Source organism: Pollicipes pollicipes, unplaced genomic scaffold (assembly GCF_011947565.3).
Source record: "Pollicipes pollicipes isolate AB1234 unplaced genomic scaffold, Ppol_2.1 Scaffold_7231;HRSCAF=8579_pilon_pilon_pilon, whole genome shotgun sequence".
Classification (NCBI taxonomy): Eukaryota; Metazoa; Arthropoda; class Thecostraca; order Pollicipedomorpha; family Pollicipedidae; genus Pollicipes; species Pollicipes pollicipes.
Window position 1 is genome coordinate 37,069,590 of NW_023597034.1, and position 19,496 is coordinate 37,089,085.

General features: G+C 54.7%; 1 protein-coding gene across 1 annotated transcript; it reads left to right on the top strand.

Moving 5' to 3' along the window:
* Nucleotides 1-1,658: 1,658 nt before the first annotated feature.
* LOC119110072 (ras-related and estrogen-regulated growth inhibitor-like protein) lies at nucleotides 1,659-15,378 on the top strand. The gene is made up of 7 exons (XM_037233814.1): nucleotides 1,659-1,825; nucleotides 10,144-10,284; nucleotides 11,063-11,119; nucleotides 11,447-11,526; nucleotides 13,704-13,991; nucleotides 14,704-14,905; nucleotides 15,149-15,378. The coding sequence occupies exons 2-7, from the start codon at nucleotides 10,167-10,169 to the stop codon at nucleotides 15,376-15,378; spliced, it is 975 nt and encodes a 324-aa protein (XP_037089709.1). The 5' UTR covers nucleotides 1,659-1,825; nucleotides 10,144-10,166.
* The last annotated feature ends 4,118 nt before the right edge of the window (nucleotides 15,379-19,496 follow it).

Sequence of the window (19,496 nt, forward strand, 5' to 3'; positions counted from 1 at the left end):
GACAGGCAAACCAACCACCAGGTGCCAAGAATTATCGCCGGTCTCACTGTATCATATCATGCAGCTTATGATGGGACTGATGCAGCCACATAATGCATTATATGACGGATTTCGTTTTGTATAGCGTTACGTTGCATTGCACTTCGAGTTTTGCATCTTGCATTTGCCTTTATCAAGTTATGTTTCGGAACACGATGAAAATAGCTTGTCGTCTCCCCTTCCCTCCCCTGTTACTGTCCCAAACCTACGTGATCATCTACTTCAGCCTCATGCTGAGTCAGAGGGTCGGAATCTGGGCAAAGGGATGGTACTTGGAACACGGCTCTGGATGTTTACATTCCTCTCAGCCCACCTTTATGTAGTAGTGGAAAGCAGCTCTCTCCGCCTCTTTCTTTGAGTGCGAATTCCTCGGCACAGCTGCGGTACCAGCATGTTATGGCTGTCGACGGTGTTGAGCGTGAGCAGGGCCGAAGAAAGGATGTAAACAAAACGTCATAACCAGCGGTGTGGCCAAGGAACCTGCCCTTCTCCCGTTCCCCTTCCCCTCTTCATTTTTGTTCACCATGGATTGTTGCCGAGAAAACATTAACAATTTTCTCTGTTAGTTCCGTCCCCCCCCCCCCCGCTTAAGAAAATCCTGTCCGCGCCCCTGGTGAAAATGTGGGCCCTGAAAAGACTGCAGTGAGCGTTTTGTTTTCTTTTGTTTTGTTTTGTTTTGCTTGTCTGGGCCAGATGGACTCCATACTACTCAATACTACTCAAATACCGGATAAAAATACATATATACGAAATTCATAAAATAAAATTCATACATAAAATAAAAATACATACATACAAAATACTACTCAAATACCAGAGTGGTATTTGAGTAGTATTTTGTCCAGGTGATGCATTTGCTCAATGATGGGGTTCTTTGAGAATGCGGGTATTTTTGTTGATGACATTGCAGCATTGTCCACAAAGACGGTGGCAGCTCATGAGTTAGCGGCAACCCAAATGCGCACAGAGACTGACAAACTGAGTTGACGTGATTTCTCAAAATACCTAGCTATCGTGGCGCCATGAGTAGCCAGAATGTGGGGTCACTACTCAGCTGACGCCGCGTGCGGTGGTGGACATCGATACACTACATGACCTGCGTTCAAACATGAATAGCGAGCAACCAATCTCTCGTCGCCGCTAGCATGTCGGTACTCATACAAAAAGGCGCTACAATACATTGCCCTAATATTCTTTTAAACAAATTGGGAGACTTGACGTTTGCCTGACGCGCCGGAACAGTCATAAGCGTGGCATTGCGGGAATGGGGACGCCCGTCTTAAAGCTTTAAAGCGTGGGGGCAGCACGAGACTCCCTGGGCACAGAGCATTAGCACGTTGGAAGATTCATAACTCCCATGTGCCACGCATCTTAACCTAACTCGACACTCAGAATGGGGTTAATGACGCCAGAGTTCACGCGGCAGGTGTCTCCGCGCCCCCACTGCCATCTCCTCCCAGCTAACCGAGCCGCGGCGACCGACGCCGGCGCCGGCGGTGGACAGAACGCTCCTCCCTCACGCCCCCCCCCCCCCCCGCCGCCGCCCTGCCAGGGTGACGTCACAGCTCGGGGGCCAGCGGCGGACGGCGGCGCTGGCCGCCAGTTGGTGGTCGGACCTGTGGCGGACCGCCTTCCACGCGGCGCGCACAGCTCGCGTGCAGGTGCGCGAGCAGTGGGAGCCCCGAGCTGGGTCAGGCGACGAAGCTGGAGACGGTGGCGGGGCCGCTCGCTGCGCACGGCGCCCCGGCCGAGCTGGTCCTCCGCAAGGACAGCATCCTCAGGAAAGGTGAGCGCAGACAGCCGGACGGTGTTCGGTGGGGACGGCCGCGGCCGTGGCTCCGGTGACCGGGCACCAGCCGGCGAGGATCACTCCGAGATGTCACAGAGGCTGCGGTACCACGACCACACCCGCGCATGTGTGCGGAGTCACGCAGTTTGGTGGAGCTGTGGTATCTCGAACAACTTTGGAATTAGTCGTCAGCCGAAGTCAACCAAGCCCTTTATCACACGCGCGAAAAAGCACAATTTGGTATCACACATTTAAGGATCACTGATGTCGATGATGCTTCAACGACTTTTGACAACAGATCAAAATTAGATATTTTCGGAGGGGGATCGCTCAATGCTTAGAAAATTTGGAACGAGACGGGTTTTTTCGACGTCCATTGATTGGAATCTGCGTTGCAAAATATCAAAAGCTTGTAGACATGAATCATACTGCATTTTGGATTATTTGTATCGTTCTAGCTGTTCTTCTGGTGCATACCATGGGAATGGATAAAACTTTTGTTCATCAGGAAACATGCAACCTTGCCATCCAACCGCATAACGGGAATAAGCAGTCTTAGTTAACATTCCCAAATTTGTTACCCGAATTGGGTGTAAAGCGAGGCTGCCTGTTCTTGTAGTAAGAGTTATTGGCTATGGGGTGGTTGCTGTGTCGATGTTCAGTAGACCACCACTCCTTGTGTGTGAATGCTCTCCCGAAATCCTAGAAACGGCACATTCCTTTTCAATGAGCGGAATGTGATGAAAGGGCAAGGTTTTAAGGATGTGTGGGTACGCAGCATATTTACCATACATGGCAACACACGGCAATAGGGAGATGAACGCTGCTGGAAATTTTTACCCCTATTGAGGTATGCATCTTGCTCGCTCTCCATGTTTACTTCGTTCCATTCAATGTGAGACCCGAATTACCAGAGCGGACACCAAAACACAAAGACAAACATTGATGTCACGTTTAAGGGTCATCTGGTCTTCGCTCCCTTCCATTCCCCTCGAAACACCTCTATTCTCGACTCGTTATTAATATTTGACTTCACTACGCTGATATTAAACACAAAGTTAATGTTCGACATTTCCAGAGATGGGAACAACTCTGCCTTTTCTCCCCAGTTCCGATCGGCCGCTTCCACCGTTGCGGAATATGGTTGACAATTTTAAAGCAGCATTTCCATACGATAGGCTTCGTCATCAGCTTTTGATTCGGAAACCTGCACCTCGGTATATTCAACACATCTGATTTTACGAAGTCCCTCGAGAACATAAATGCCCGGCTCTGACGACATGGAAACTCGGGGAGAGCAGGGTGCATCACCCGACCCCAAGGTTCGTAAAACCTTGCATTTGGCCCACCAACATTTAAGGGACATTTAGCATTGGTCTTTCGGTAAGAAGTGGAACCCAAGAGCGTTTTGCTTCCAAGCGCTACGTAACTCTGCCCCTCAACTAAAACCATTTTATTATGCATGCATGCACCTTTTTCTGGATTCCAGACAGGGGCGTAATCATGGCGAAGGAAGCAAGTGAGCAATATCCTCCTCGTGGATCTAAAACAAGTTCAGACTAGATGCTGAGTTGTTCTGTATTGGTTCTGTCCAAAGTCGGAGGATTCGGTGAATATTGGCACTTATCCTCGCACCCTGACGAAAGTTTCCGCCAGTTGCCTGTTTCCTGAGCACAACGTTGCCAACAATGAAGATGACCTATTCCAGCTTTTCTTTATAATTGGCCACGTTACGTTTGACCATCACCTGGCTTGGCAGGGTAGCGCCTGGCAGTTTGTAACGTATTCAAAGCAGGCAGGCGCAACACTTTGTGGAAATGTGATGTTAATGCGGCTAGTCCAAGCATCACTTCGCCGAAATGATCTTGTTCTCCAGATTCTGCGAGGTGCTACGCAGAGGGCACGCCTTCCTTCCAGAGCGCTGGGGTGGTTCGCGGCAGGGTGCATCGGTCAGGTGCACGACCGTACAGCTTGGCACAGCCGATGCATGACATCACACTGCCTGCCACCGCATGCCGCGTGGTGTGGCTAAGAGCCAGAATCAAATTACCGGGACAAATCATTTCGCACCAGTCGCACGACCGGGTGTGGTGTCTTGGAGCGGGTCCGGGCACAGCGAACCTGAACGGTATCCGTGTCAGCCGAGCTCGGCGGGTGGTGACGTCACCGTTTCCGGGCGGCCGCTGGCCGGCTGCCGGGCCGCTGGCGCCGGCCATCTCGGCGCCGGCGGCGCCGCCATCGGTCGCGCCTGATCGGGGTCGTGGCGCGCGGAGGCGGCGCCGCTGACAGCCGGACGTGCCGGACGGCGCCGCCGACACGGCCGCTCTGCTGACTACGTAGGAATGTCGGCGGCCAGCGGCGTGCTGACCGCACCAGCGGTAACCGGCCCGGAGGTGTCCGGACCGGAGGTGTCCGGCCCAGAGGTGTCTGGACCGGAGGTGTCTGGACCGGAGGTGTCCGGACCGGAGGTGTCCGGCCCGGAGGTGTCCGGACCGGAGGTGTCCGGCCCGGAGGTGTCCGGACCGGAGGTGTTCGGACCAGAGGTGTTCGGGCCAGGGGTGTCCGGGCTGGGGCGACCGGACCAGAGGTAACCGGGCCAGAGGTGCCCTGGCAGGGGGTGGTTGCGCTAGCAATATCGGCCTGGAAAACGCCGATTAATTCTTCGCTCACTACCCATTGGCAGGTCCGCTGGTGTTCCTCCAGGCTGTGATCCATTCGTGAACCTTGTTAGGCATTCTCACGAACAGATGAAAGACACTACAGTTCACGCACAGGCAGACATGATGTACGTGAGTCAGTAAACGAGGTCAAGACGCTGATGTCAGAGCGCAAGGACAATGGAAACCCATTGGATGCTGAAGGGCGGTCGAGCTAAGAACGGCTGCCTTGCGTTTCGCTCCTTTTTGTATGGGACTGGCCTAAACGAAATAGGCTGAATTTGCGGGTCAACTGGCGCGATGCCTAACCTAACCTGGAAGACTACAAAACTGCACTCAAGCGTTCAACGCACTGCTATTTCAAATGTCATGAGGGTTTCATTGTCTTTCTTGTATTTTAACTATAGGTTTGTGACTCCTCGTACCGCAGCTCTAACTCAAAGTTCCGATATGTTCACACTTTCCATAGTGCTATCAGTGTGGATTTTGAGATTATATAAGAGGGAACCTTGGCTGCAGAGCCCCAAGGTCTGCGGGGATTTATGTGAACAAACACTAGCTCAAAGCGACGCTAAGCAGCAGCCGCCTCTCCGCCAGCCAGACGACCTTGCTCGGCTAACCCGGAACAGCCTGCTTTAATTGCCAGCCTGGTAACGAGGACCACCCCGACACTGACCTTCCACCGAGTGCCAGCTGTAAGGACCCGTCCTCATGCACTCGGCTTTTCCCCTAGCCATACTCCAATGCTGCGGTCGTGGCTGCCACCCACGGCCTCCTTTGTTCTTACCGCGACGGATGTATGTCCAGTGGCCAAACCTGCCCCTATACTCGCATCCACACGAAGAAAATGGCACTTTGTTCGCGACGCCCGCGTGTGCCCGTCTCGTCCGTCCGCGGGCTCCCAGCAGGTGCCCCCTCTGGCAGCTGTGTTTATCCAGCCCGCCAGAAGGCAGCTAACAAGTGAGTCAAAAGAGCGTGTCACTGTGCTGCGCGCTGACGGCGTCTCAGTCAGCGGCCTGTGTCATCCGGAGGACGCTCTAGCGCCAGCGCCACCCAGACCGACAGCCTGGCGGACTTGGCACGTGGAGCGACGGCATGGCACCACTGCAGCCGACGAACTCGTTCGCTTCCGGCGGCCCCCAGGACCTCGAAGGTCAACCTGCAGGCCGCCTCGAAGGCGTTGTGATGTTGGCGAGCACTGTAACCCAGCCGTAGCGCCTGCGCCTGCTCCTCTCGGCTGCCACCGCATCCCTCGGCGGCGAGGCGCCCATCGGCGTCCGCCTCGAGAATGCCCGCGATCGGCGGCGGCCTCCGGCGCGGCGGGCTATTTCTGGCCGCGCGACACCGCGCGACACGCGCAGATTCAGAGCGGAACGGACGGAGCAGACGGACCGGTGCCGTCTCCCGGTCCCGACCGCCGCCCGACGCGGCCCGCCCCGAGCCGCCGCGGCAGCGAGGCCGGACGGGATGGGGCTCATCGGGACACGCACGGATGTGCCGCACGGCTTGGCGGCACTGCGGCACAGCATACCACCGCAGGCCGAGTCTGCTCGCGGGTTGGCCGATGGGGCGGTTTTTTCATGGAGAGCTAGACAGCGTTTTTAAGGAGCGCAAATTCCAGCCCCGCAAGGTCAAACAAACATGCAGAAGGTCTGCGGTAAACTGGGGTGGCATACTTTTCAGGGTGTTTACAATTTACACAACATCCCATTCAGTGGGCTCACTGACACTGAGACCTCACGTTCTGTGCTAATAGACACCTGGCCACGGAGGCCGGATAAGCCCGGTTCTGTTGGCTTCTGTGTGTGTGTATGTGTACGTAGCTTGGGAGAAAAACAAACAGGTGATTAGAAGTGGTGCCTGGTAAACCGAAGGTTGTTTTATCGCCATGTGCACAAACAAGAAGAGAACCATTGCTTTGGCTCGCTCTTCGCGCCACTCCCTCGCTCTAGGTCTGTATTCTCCTGCCTAGCTAGTGCAGCCTATAGGCAGATATAGAAACGCATCTTTAATATGCAGCTGACACATGAGGATGTCATCAATTCAATTAGAGTATTGCTATTGAGTGTGGCCAGAATCAGAAGTATTGTAAGTACTTTCCATAATTTTGGAAAGCAGCTGTGCAATCATTCGTGGCTGTTATAACTGAAGTGGCGGCTAGTCAGGAAAATTTACAAATTGAATATACACCAGCATTCATTGGACGCTTTCAGGGTGCAAGCACCAGACGTGAGGAGCTATTCAACGCCATGCCCATAAAACCGTAAGCGAAAGTCATGTTCGGCGCTTCACCATACCACAAACAGAGGCCAGAGTCGGCCTGTCGCTCGACTACGAGTTTCCTGCGTACGTGTACGGACCCGGAGCACAGACCGACACAGGGTCGGTTTGAGCTTCCCTGGGGCCGGGCGCGGCGGGCCTATGCCGAGCTTCCCTGAGGCCGGGCGCAACGGGCCTACCCGAACTTCCCTGGGGCCGGGCGCAACGGGCCTACCCGAACTTCCCTGGGGCCGGGCGCAACGGGCCTACCCGAACTTTCCTGGGGCCGGGCGCAGCGGGCCGCCGCGTCGTGGCCGTGGAGCGGCCCCCGGCGGCTGCGCCTCTGCCAGCTCGACGGCGGGCGCTGTCCGTCGTACGTGTCGACAGCTGCCAAACTGATGGCGGCGCCGGCTGCGGAAGGTCGCCAGCAGCGAGCCGACAGCGGACGAGCTGCGCAAAACGCCCGACTGACGGGGCCGACTCCCGCGTTCGGGAGACGCGTGATCGGCACAGCAGCCCGCCGGCGTCCGGGCACGGCGCCGCGGGACACTGTACCGGAAGATGAGCCTACCGGCGGCAGCCGCCAGGACTCTGTCCTATGGTAAACCGCTTAGGTATTCCCGCCATGGTTGAGCGGACATTGTGCATTTTAGCAATGATATCGTTCGTTATAATGTCAAACTAGTTCCCGTGACACTTATGATAACACTCCCCAGTACTTGTTAAGATACCCCGTGTCGTTATCCGCGCATCATGCTTCTGCACCCAAGAGAAGAGAAACGGGCTGCTTTTCGGTATTCGCCGCCCTTCTCTTTAGAGGGGGAGGGGGCACAGAGGCAGTTCTTAATGCCTCATTTAAGTCACATCGCGAATCAATCCACTGATAGGGGTGACAACACATACTAAGTATTGTTAGTAACAAGTAACTCCTACTCAAACACGTAATAACACATGATTTTATTAAGCTGCAGGCCACTGGTGACGTCACAGGCCACGTGACTATAATTGCATTGAAAGTTGTCCAAAAATTGCGGATCAATTTCGATGCACGGAGAGATCGAGATTAGGTGGACCATTCACTCAGAATGGCATCTAGTCAGGATTCCTTTTCTATAAAGACGAACAGTTGTGTACGCTATGTGTCAATTACTTACGTGCTTACAATTTCAGGTCAAGTCATCTAAAAGTTTGAACGCCGTTGTACCTAACCAGGCTCGCCTTTAAATGTTTAGCATGGTTGATATAGAGTCATCCATTGACCATCAAATATGCTGGTTATCCTTCAAAATGCGTGCACTGACCCCCAAAATTATGCTGACCGAAGAGTTCAGTATAGCTTTGGCCTCAGTGCGAAACATTATATGTGTCTCGGGACCAATTTATTTTAGGCTCGTAAACTGCCTCCATGTAATGTCTGCACTGTACGGTTACTGCATTGAGTATAACGTAGCGTGACCTCAGATGGCTCTTACATTGAAATTAAAAAATTCAAAAGTAAGTCACACTTTCAGTAATTGGTTGCCTGATGCTTTTCAGAGGCGATCTAACTTGAGATGGGTTTTAGGATGATACGCGTTAAGTTGCTGACTGTTCACACGAAAAGTCACTCATGAGCAATATGAGATTTAAAGACGGCATACAAAAGTATGGAACAATATCAGAAACCTATTTTGTTAAAAGGCTCAAGTTATGACGTCATTGCAGGTATGCTTAAATGATATGACAGTTAAACACACAACTGTGGTTTCATGACTCGTGCCATAAATGATAAGGCTGTTGCCGGCTGAAAGCAGTAAGCGTTAACACCAGACTTGAAGACTACAGATCATCCACTTTCGATAAATTTTAGTACGGTACTTCGATTGTACCTAGGATGACTCAGAATTAATTTTGTATGCAGGATATGTTGAGCATGTGTTGAATTTTGCCAAAAATTTTAGTTTACTGGCTTCACTTGATCCGGCGTTCTAGTCCAAAATTGAAAGGGGCTTCGAACGCCCCACAGTAAATGGCTCATCAATTCCCTCAATAGATCTAACTTGATGGTAGCAAAACGCAGGACAATGCCACCACCTTCTGATGACCATTTCCAAGAAGCACAACTCAAGGAGCTGCTTTCTTCATATATAGCTACTTTGAAGGCCTTGTTCAGATGACAGGGAGCAGGTGGGAGGTTTTATGAGGTATCGTGCAGCTGCCGCTTCCTGCGTGCTTCCCGGTTACGCGACCGCGAGCCCGCGCGAGCGTCCCTTCATAACCCGGCAGCCGCTACAGGCCGGTGCCGGCCGGCCGGCTCTGCCCCAGCCACTAATGCCTGCTGCCCGCCCTGCTCCAAAAATCCGAGTGTCCGATCGACGTGCCGGCTGGTGGCGTGGGAGGGCAGGGCAGGGAAGGGAAGGGCAAGGGTTATGGCTTGGAGCCAGCTCAGCGCCGGCGCCGCTCCTTCAGAGGCGCCGGTCGGTCGCGCTGCATCCGGTGGATTCTGAGTGACCCCGCGCCCAACTACGCCTCGGGCGCCTCAGGACTGCACTGCGCGCCGCTCCAGCTGGAAAAGCCTGCCGAGGACTGACCTTGCCCGGCCCCGGAGCCGGTGCTGCGTGACTGGCGGAATGGCGGCCACTCTGTTGGCAGTTGTACACGCTGTGTGGCGCCGGGAACGGCCCACAAATCATGAACAGCATCTGAGTGATCTACTTAGCAGTTACTTGCGTGGCCGTGAACTATGACATTTGTTATCGGTTTTCATCATGTTTGATTTATTTGATTTACTTCGTTGTTGTCATTCATTTCTCATGAATACGGACTACCTTTCTGGACGTGTTGTGGATAATTTTAAACAATCTTCATAGCCGTCTTGCGCCAGGTGGTTCTACTGCGTTCTTGGCGCGCTCCATAAAAGCATGCGTGGTGACGTGTGTTGCGTTTTAAAAAACATGATAAACTGCCATACTGTACTTGGTTTACTTAAATGCACACGGGAAAAACAGATATAGTTCCTTTGCAGCTCAAAACTCATGCATTTTGATGCATCTCGTTACAATAACAAGACCAAATGGTTTGTGTGTCCTGCTACTAATGAGTATTCATCTATGCTTTTCTGTCCACCGTGGTATTGTTCGTTTTGAGAGACTTTCTTTACTTCGCTCTTGCGGTCCACCTCCGTCCGAGCCAGTCCGCCTCCGTCTTAGAAGGCCCGCCCCCGTCGGACCCAGCCCGCCTCCTTCTGACTTATCCCGCTCCTGTCGGACCCTGCCCGCCCCCGTCTGACAGCTCGCTCGCGTCGAGCCGGCCCGCCTCCGTCTTAGAAGGCCCACTCCTGTCGTACCCAGCCCGCCTCCGTCTGAAATAGCCCGCTCCGGTCGGACCCTGCCCTCAGAAGGCCGGCCTGCTGTGTTTCAGGCGGCAGTCCTGTGCGCGGCGTGATGCGGCCGCCGCCCACGGTGGACATGTGCCCCGACCTGGACACGCTGGCCGAGCTCGGCGCCGCCGACGAGACGGTGCGCATAGCCGTGCTCGGCATGCAGGGCGTCGGCAAGTCAGGTGAGGGGTCGGCGGACCGGCGGACCGGCGTACCGGTGTACCGGCGTACCGGCGTACCGGCGTACCGGTGTACCGGTGCACCGGCGTACCGGCGTACCGGCGTACCGACGCACCGGCGTACCGGGGTACCGGCGTACCGGTGCACCGGCGTACCGGCGTACCGGCGTACCGGTGCACCGGCGTACCGGCGTACCGGCGTACTGGCGTACCGGTGCACCGGCGTACCGGCGTACCGGCGTACTGGCGCACTGGCGTGCCGGTGCACCGGCGTACCGGCGTACCGGCGTACCGGCGTACCGGCGTACCGGCGTACCGGCGTACCGGCGTACCGGCGTACTGGCGTACTGGCGTACCGGTGCACCGGTGTGCCGGCGCACCTGCGCACGCCTCACTGGAGCGCGTGAGGACCGAATCGAGGGAGGGAGGGGAAGCGGTCCGGAATTTGTTTTGTGAATGGCTAAGGGAGCACAGTCGTTGGTCGCGTGTGGTCTTTCACCGGTGTGTACATGGCGGTAACGGTACACTTACATAACATCAAATGTGGTAACACTGCATTCAGGTGCATTTGTCCTACAACAGAGCCCAGCGGCGTCGTAGATTACAATGGGCGGCTTTAAGGGCACTTGTACCTGCGTTCGCCATGTCAGGATATACGACACCATTTATAGATATTTCATACCGGGTTCTGAGCTCTTGACCCATGTAGCGTATTGCGGCATTGGCTTGTGCCGGTCTCGGAGCTGGTGTGCCTTGGTAACGGTGTTGTTTCAACTTGCAGCCATCACGGTTCGCTATCTGACGCATCGGTTTATCGGCGAGTACAAGTCAAACACAGGTGAGACAGTGACGCCGATCCAGGGGCGCCTCGGCCTTCGATCACATGTCAATCAACGCGGCATGGCTCGATAGCACTGTGCCCGCTGCCAACTGCTTACTACTTGCAATGGCACCCCTGTTGCATTAGTCGTTAAACTGGTAGTGCGTTGTGTGAACATTGGTTGCCTTGGATAATGGAGGTGTTTCAAGCCAACGGCAACTGCTCCCGTAACTTGTGAGCCAAAGTATTAACATGAGCTACCAAAGGAAAAGCGATGATAGCTTTCGTTCTGGGAAGGGATATGCAATTATTATCAAATGTGACGGCGGCCTCCCTGCGTTGCAGATATGATGTACCATCAGGTGATCAAGCTGGATGGATCAACGATAAAAGTGGACATCATCGATGTCTCAACTTCAGTCCAGGTAATGTGGGAGCCCAGAACACGCGTCCTGGTGAATACATTCAGCGTAGGCTAGACACACTCCCAGACCCATTAGTCCAGACGCAGTAATCGTCAGGACACCATTTTAGGAGCAGCCCCGGCAGAGACACCAGTGTTCAGGTATTGTCGCCCAGACGTCCGGTCCATGTGATGTTGCCTGGTGGCGACGTCGTGGAACGCAACATCCTAGGTAAAAAAGCCCGTGCTCTGAGTATAAACGACACGCCAACCGGTGATCCTGACGATTTCCCTTAGACGATTCCATGCTTGCAACTTCCACGGAAAAATCAAGCCTGATTACAAATGCATGACCCGGGCCGTGTGCTGCTGCGCTGAACAACAGCCTAGCTGCCGACGGCGGCCTTTGCCTCGCCCACTCCTACCTCGCTGAGTCTGTGAGCAGCTGCAGCCCCTGTGAGTCATGGTCCATCTCCCTCCTGACTGGTACTGACGCGGGCTGATTGTCGGCTCCTGACACCGTTCTAGGAAGAGGGCCGGCCAGCCCCAGCATCCATCCCAGAGATTATTTAATGCATCCTGTTGACGCTTCGTGGACTGGCAGTCGGCTTCGCCCCACCACATTGGTCTTCCAGAAAGGTGGCAGCATGGGACGCCGTATCTTGCGCCATGGGCTTGTGGTCACGATTCATGAGCAACCGTCGTCTCTTCGCGGACTCATCAATAATCCTATCTTGTCATCTGCCAGTATTTTCATTATCGCGTTATTTGAGCGCTAGACGGCTATGTATTTATGGCGGCACTACGTTCTGCTGATGGATGCGGTGTTTGTTGTAAACTCAAGAAACTGGACTAACACGACAGGTATAGGCCCGGCGGTGAGCGATAAGGACTAATTTTGGCGGCGGGAGTAAACGCTTTTCAGTAGATCTGCCTGCTCTGGCTTTTTCGACACCCACCCAGGGAAAACACAGAACTGGGGCGCGCCGTCTGGGAGGTGAGAAGTCTCACAAATATTATCCAGCATAACGCGTGAGTTGCCACGGCACAAACGGGTCCAAATGACACGGCCAGATCTGATAGCAGCCACCTGGCAGTCGCGGCAGGGGGCCAGCGCGGTGAGAGGTCAGACTGTTCCGCTCGAGCGGCGGGCAGCTGGTGCGCCCTGCCAGAACACATGCGCTCGACAATGTGGGGCACCGGGTGGACGCCTGAGTCACATAGAGACAATTTACTGCAACAGTGGTGTTATGTTAGTAGGCTATAAGCGCACTGGCATGATTGTTGCCTAACGCTGCACCAGCATCTGCTACCCTAGGATATGACGCCTTCCGGGTAGCTCTCGCTAGTTATGCCAGCCACAAGACCATGAGGGATATGACACTGAAGTCAGAAACTGCGCGCGGGAAACGCCTCTGAGTCGGCCCCGGGGAGTCCTTGGTTCGTTTCCATCGGAACAGGCACCCAAACACGGGGCGCCGAGTCGGTGCAGCGGACCGTGTTGGCGGCGCCGTCGGCGGCTGGTGGCGCCGGGCCGAGCTGTTTTCCAGCGCGCCGCGCTGACGGCCGCTGTCCGGGCGGCTGCCAGCTCCGGCCGGCGTCGGCGTCGGCCCCAGCTCCCGCCCCGTCACCGGCGCCGGGGCCCGCCGGGTCACCGGGACGACACTGACGAGCGCGCCAGACGGGGCGACGACTCCGCCCGGCCCCGTTTGGCCGATGCCCCGTGGCGGCGCCACGCGGCCCGGGCAACGGCACGCCCCACAGACCGCGGACTCGAGGCAGCGAGCGGTCGCGCTGGCGCCGGGCGCGGAGCCGCTTCACAGAACTGTGCCAGATTCCGGCACCGTGGGCTCTCCGAAGGTCCGGATCGCCTCTCGTCACGACCCTTGATGCTTAAGTGCCACTAAATTAGTGACGCATATGCTGGGACCCGTGGCTAGGGTTCACATCCTAGCACTTTTGGCGCTGCTCGCTGGCACAGCATTTTGTTTTCGTTTCCGCGTCAAAGCGGTGAAAGTGCCAGCCGCACGAAACACTTTACCGCTATGATCTGATTTATGCAGTGTGCGTACCGTGACATCACGCGTGAGACAGGTTTTCCCCATCTACAGCAGTGCATTACAGGAGACCGTGGGATTCGGTGCGACACGACCCGGTGACCTTTGCGCTGTGACGTCACCCAGCTTTCTGCCATTGCAGAGCGGCGCACTGGTGCACAACAACATCCGCAGCTGGGCCGAGGGCTTCCTGCTCGTGTACGCGGTGACCGAGCCCGACTCGTTCGAGCACGCGCGCCACCTGCTGGAGGAGCTTCGCCGGACGGGCGCCGGCCTACGCACGGCCCCGGTCCGCGACGGCTCCAAGAGCCCGGCCGGCCGCCGCAAGAGGGCGGCCACGCCGCAGCGGCCTGCCAGCGGGGACACCGGCGAGCCGACCGCGCCCACCATCCTAGTCGGCAACAAAACCGACCTCATCCACCTGACCAAGGTCAGCGCGCGGGGTCGACACGGCAGCGGCTCGTGTCGGGGCTGTGACGTCATCCCGCCGCAGCGGTGGCAGCCGTGGGACAGCGGCGTCGGGGAGGAATGACGCCCGCGGACTGGGGAAGATGCTGTGCCGCATTGCATGGCTGCTTGGCGGGTCGCTGGACTCTGGAGTCCCGGGTTTTCCATCACTGGAATGCCCGCTCATCAACGAGAAACTAATGCAGCGGTCAATACAGACTTGTGCTCGAATCCGCTGTTCTCGCATTACTTGCGTATGCATATTTTTTTTTAATTCATGGTTTTAAGTCTGGTCGTTATTTGTTGCAGCCCCGATAGCTTGCTGACCTTGGTGCCGCTTCACGAAACAGTTTCGCTTGACGTGAGCGAAACTGTTTCGACACTGACTTTCTCAAGATCTGACTGATTACAACGTTGATAATAACTTCAACGAGATCCGAGGAAAACCGTGATTTAGGCATCGCATCAGCTTTCATTCATCTCAGCGTATGATAGGCAAATATTGCCCGGAGTATCCCAACATCATATTTCTTCAGATTCAAACTTTGCACGTAGGCTTCGTAAACTAAACAAGGCTGGTAAATAGTGCTAGGCACTACACCTCAGCCTGAAGCTTCCCCATCACAGCCCTGTTTACGCAGGCGTCTGGCGTAGCCGGCCGTGCCACGGCCTGACGGTGGACGCTTCTGCCGCAGGTGGACTCGACGCTAGCCCTGGAGACGGCGCTCCGGCTGGGCTGCCAGCGCGAGGAGGTGAGCGCCTCTGATTCGTCCGAGGAGATCAGCGCGCTCTTCCACACCGTGATCCGGCAGTGTCTGGCGCTGAAGCGGCGCCGCTCGGGCATGGATGCGCTGCGAAGCGCCTTCTCCAGCCTGCCACGCGCCGGCCGCGGCCAGGCGCAGGCGCCGGCGGCGGGCGCCGAGGCGGGCGTCGGCAGCCTGCGCCGGCGCCGGCCGCGCGGCCGCCTCCAGCTGCCCACCCACGGCGAGACCCAGCTGGTGGACATCGTGTCGCCGGTGGAGCTGCGCCCGGCGACGGCGGTGACGGCTGCGGCGGCGCGGGACAGCGAGGCTCGCACCAGCGACGGCGAGAGCGTCTGCTCCGGCGCCACCTCGTCGGCCTCGTCGGCCGGCTCGGCAGGCTCCGGCCTCCACACACCGCAGCCGGGCGCGCCCGCGCGCAAGTTCTCAGTCTTCGACGTGGGCCGCAAGCTGGGCAACTTCATCTCGGGCGGCTCGCGGCCGCCCACGCCCGCGCCCAACAAGTTCACCACCTCCCCGCTGAAGACGTCCGTGCCCGACCTCAGCAAGGCCTCGCTCTCCGAGAAGCTGGACACGCTGAAGAAAACGGTGAAGAAGGTGTCCGTGTGAGACGTCGCGCGCGCGGGCGCGTTGTGATCCAGACATTGTCGCCGGTCGCGGGCTTTCACCCCGCACGCGCCCGCGGCCGGCCCAGCCAGCATCACCCAACGACTTTGAGTAGTGATGTGAAGCCGAACGGTCGCGTCGGTGTTTGTTCACGGGACATTGGTGTTACGAGTGTGGACGTCAGCGTACATAGTGTACTTTCGCGCATTCGATTTGCCACCTTGCATTTCTACCTGAACCGTTCATTCTCATGTAATTATAAGATTATTTCTGAGTATTTTGTACTGGTGCTACAATAAATGGCAAAGTGTGGCATATGTTTACATATTTTGCAGGCAAAGTTTATTCGGAAGTAATTAAACAAACAATGTCTTGATCTACGTTTCCCATGGTGTTCGGAGTCCACAGTGTCATTTCAACTGTACTTAAAAAGCTATGGAATGGTCGGCGAAATCCTAAAATAGCATTTTCGACGACAGCTAACTCCAAGGATTTTCATACTCAGTTGGAGCTTCTTTGAGAGGAATAAACAAGTTGGTTATGCGGATCATTTATCGTGCAGAACTGCCAACGTCCAGGCATCATTTACGTCTTCATCATCGATTAATGACATAGAGTCTGCGTCAATACAGTTTGTGTCTTTCCCAAACGTTTAACGAATTCCAACGGCTCAAAATAATTATAAGCCATCGATAGTGGATCCATAGGGGGCAAGTCTGATTACGGTGATGTGGCTTCATTTATTGCTCCTGGAGGTCTATCCAGCTCGACAAAAGCAGCATTGAATTGAATATAACGTACCCACAAAATGCGCAATCGAAACGCTGCTTAAAAACTTGCAAGCTTGCAATAGTAGGCATTGTGATTGCGGCGTATTGGCCAACACCAGTGCGTGCAGAAAGTGTACAATTTCTCACGGAATGTCGACTATACCTTGCGCTCTGACATGCGTTATGTGGCTCTGACAAGATTTGACGGCTGACGCTCTCCTTCTCAGTGGGCATTGATGACTTCTGGATGAATGATGGTAGCCCGGGTATGTTGTTGTCCCCTTGTTGCTGATGCACACCGAACTGGTTGTTGAAAACTCGATGATTGCATAGCACTGACGGTTTGCACTAGCCCAACGACGTCTTGTGCACTTGGCCAACCACGGGTCTGCTTTCGACCCACTGTCATCTCAGGATCTTATCGGTCAATCGGACGAAAACTGAAAAGGCCATTAAAAGACCTCGTCATAGCCATTTTTAACAATAAGCAGACATATTTCGTCCGACCAAAGAGTCACAAGCAAAGCAAAATGCCTGACAAGTCTACAAACCGTGTAATGGCAATGGAAGTGTCCAGCCCGTTAAAACTGGTCGCATAGCTTCGGAAACGGTGTTCGACGAGCGACCACCTGTCCTGACGTTTCTTAAGATGACATTTCATAATTCACAACCTTTTCCTAGTGGTTTGTGACAGGATTACGGTCGATTACGGTGGGGAACAGCATATTCAGCGAAGGTCTATCAGTTTTCATGAAGTCCTGGTCGCCATTGTACGATGGAATTTGGGCCGTTGATGCCATCATCACTACTGTACCATGGACTTTGGGCCGTTGAGACCATCATCATCATTGTACGATGGAATTGGGGCCGTTGAGGCCATCATCACCATCGTACGAAGGAAATTGGGCCGTTGAGGCCATCATCACTATAGTACGATGGAATTTGGGCCGTTGAGGCCATCATCACCATTGTACGACGGAAGTCCGCGCTGCCGAAGCCATTATCATCATTGCAGGATGGAAATCCGTACTTCGCACCGGAAAAAGCCTACGAAACGCCCACGAAACACGCCTGAGTCGCAGGCGAAAACAGGCTAGGACCGGAAACTGAATAAGGCGCAACGGTCAGTAAAGAAGGAGTAAAAATCGAGAGCAGAAGAACATAGCCAGCAAGCACCGGAGGACCTCTTTGCCTCTCGTTAACATGTTGCGTGCTTGAGTCGCCATTACCCAATACCCAGATCCAAAAGCGCTACACAACGATCTACGAGATATTCTGTAACATGGCGAGAGCCCTGTCACGAGTTATGCCGCAAGAGCTGGCAAGCGACCTCACCTGTCCATGGATATTTGAGGCGAGCACGTTTCGGCAACGGCCAGGAATACTGATCTTCCGCGAAAACGCCTCTGGAGCCGGAACAATTCGCCGAAGATGGCTCGTGGCTTTCCCACCCTCATCAATTATGCAATGATCAGAACTTCCCCAGATCAGCACAGCTCCCTAAAACCAGTCTGGCGCCAATGTCAGGTCGAAGATTTCGGAGCTCGGGATGGAAGCGAGCCAGTTTACCCTTCACTCACCAGGAATGCGTACACATGTTATCCCGAATGCATCGCGCTGCTCGTTTTGCCTCCCTTGACGAGTGCACTGGTCATTGTCGCGTAAAGACGGTATGCTATCCACCAACCAGCCACGGCTGATGCCGGCCCAGCGCCATAGGTCACATACAGTCCCAAAGAATACAAACGCCGCCCCAGCCGCTGGACCACGGTGGCGGCCCCGGGGGGAGTTCAGTGGAGTCGCCTGCATCGCCAGCAGCCCGTGAGCGTCAACGGTGAGCCTGAGCTGGGTGCGGCCGCAGCAGCAGCTGAGGCCGGCGAGGAAGGCAGCCGGCGATCTGCCCCAGCCGCCGGGAATCCCGCGGCTGACTGGCGCAAACACGGATCGACCGAAATAGATGGCGCCCGACGGCACGGCGCCACCACTTAACATGCGACGCGGTGGGAAGGGGTGAGCGGCTCGTGATTCCGCAATCACCATCCGCGGAAAACCAGGCGCCCGTCGCGACTGCTTTCCACGATCTGTCTTTGGCTGCCAGCGCCTGGGAGTTGACCGAGATCCGGGAGGGTGTTATGAGAGATTGCTGATGCATCGGCTAAATAAGCGGAAGTTTTGTTGATTTTAACATGCTCATGCTTTTACCACGCAACTGTGTGCTTTTGGCGCCAGTGAGCAATAGCCACGGCACTAGCAATGTCACTAGTTGAGCCTGTCGTGTTATATATGCTCGTCTTAAGGCTAAGAATAGCCATAGATCACGCACTTGCCAGACGACATGAATTAATGTGCATGAGGAGCCTCTCCGCGATGCGTGGTTTGGTGATCCAGCGGCGCAACCGAAGAAGCTGTCTTTTCTTCACGGCCATGCTGCCGCGCGGTGCCGCTCTGCTTGTGGCACGGTCTCCGCCGGACCGTGTGACGTCACGTGCTACGGCCTTGAGATAATGGCACATGCCAGACATTTAGGATCAAATACGCGTTCTAAGCCCTTTCTCTGGGAACGGATATTTTGCGATCACATTAGGCCAATGGTACTATTCGACTGCACTAAGCCAACTGATATCAGAACTCATGTGGAGTATTTCAATACACACCACGTACTGAAACTTCCAGCGCAGCATACGTTAATCGTCCCTCGATCAGAAAAAGTGCATCGCCTGCTAAGCGAGGCGTTGCAGGCCTCAAAACTGTCCAGTGCTATCACTTTGCCATAGCTTAGAACTCTGAAGAGTTATTGTCATGATATCTATACCAGTATATACACCACACAAGTATATACATACCATACCAGTATATACACCACACAAGTATATACATACCATACCAGTATATACACCACACAAGTATATACATACCATACCAGTATATACACCACACAAGTATATACATACCATACCAGTATATACACCACACAAGTATATACATACCATACCAGTATATACACCACACAAGTATATACATACCATACCAGTATATACACCACACAAGTATATACATACCATACCAGTATATACACCACACAGGTATATACATACCATACCAGTATATACACCACACAAGTATATACATACCATACCAGTGTATACACCACACCAGTATATACATACCATACCAGTATATACACTTAAACTGAGCCACATCCAGCAGAGAGCAACGGGATTTAAACCTCTTTCGGTTAGTTTTTTCAGCACTCATGACCTGGTTGTTTGGCCTGACTTAGAGTTTGGGGTGTCCTATATAAGTATCAGGGCTGAGGAACCACCATCAGGGTTACCCCGCACAAAACTGACA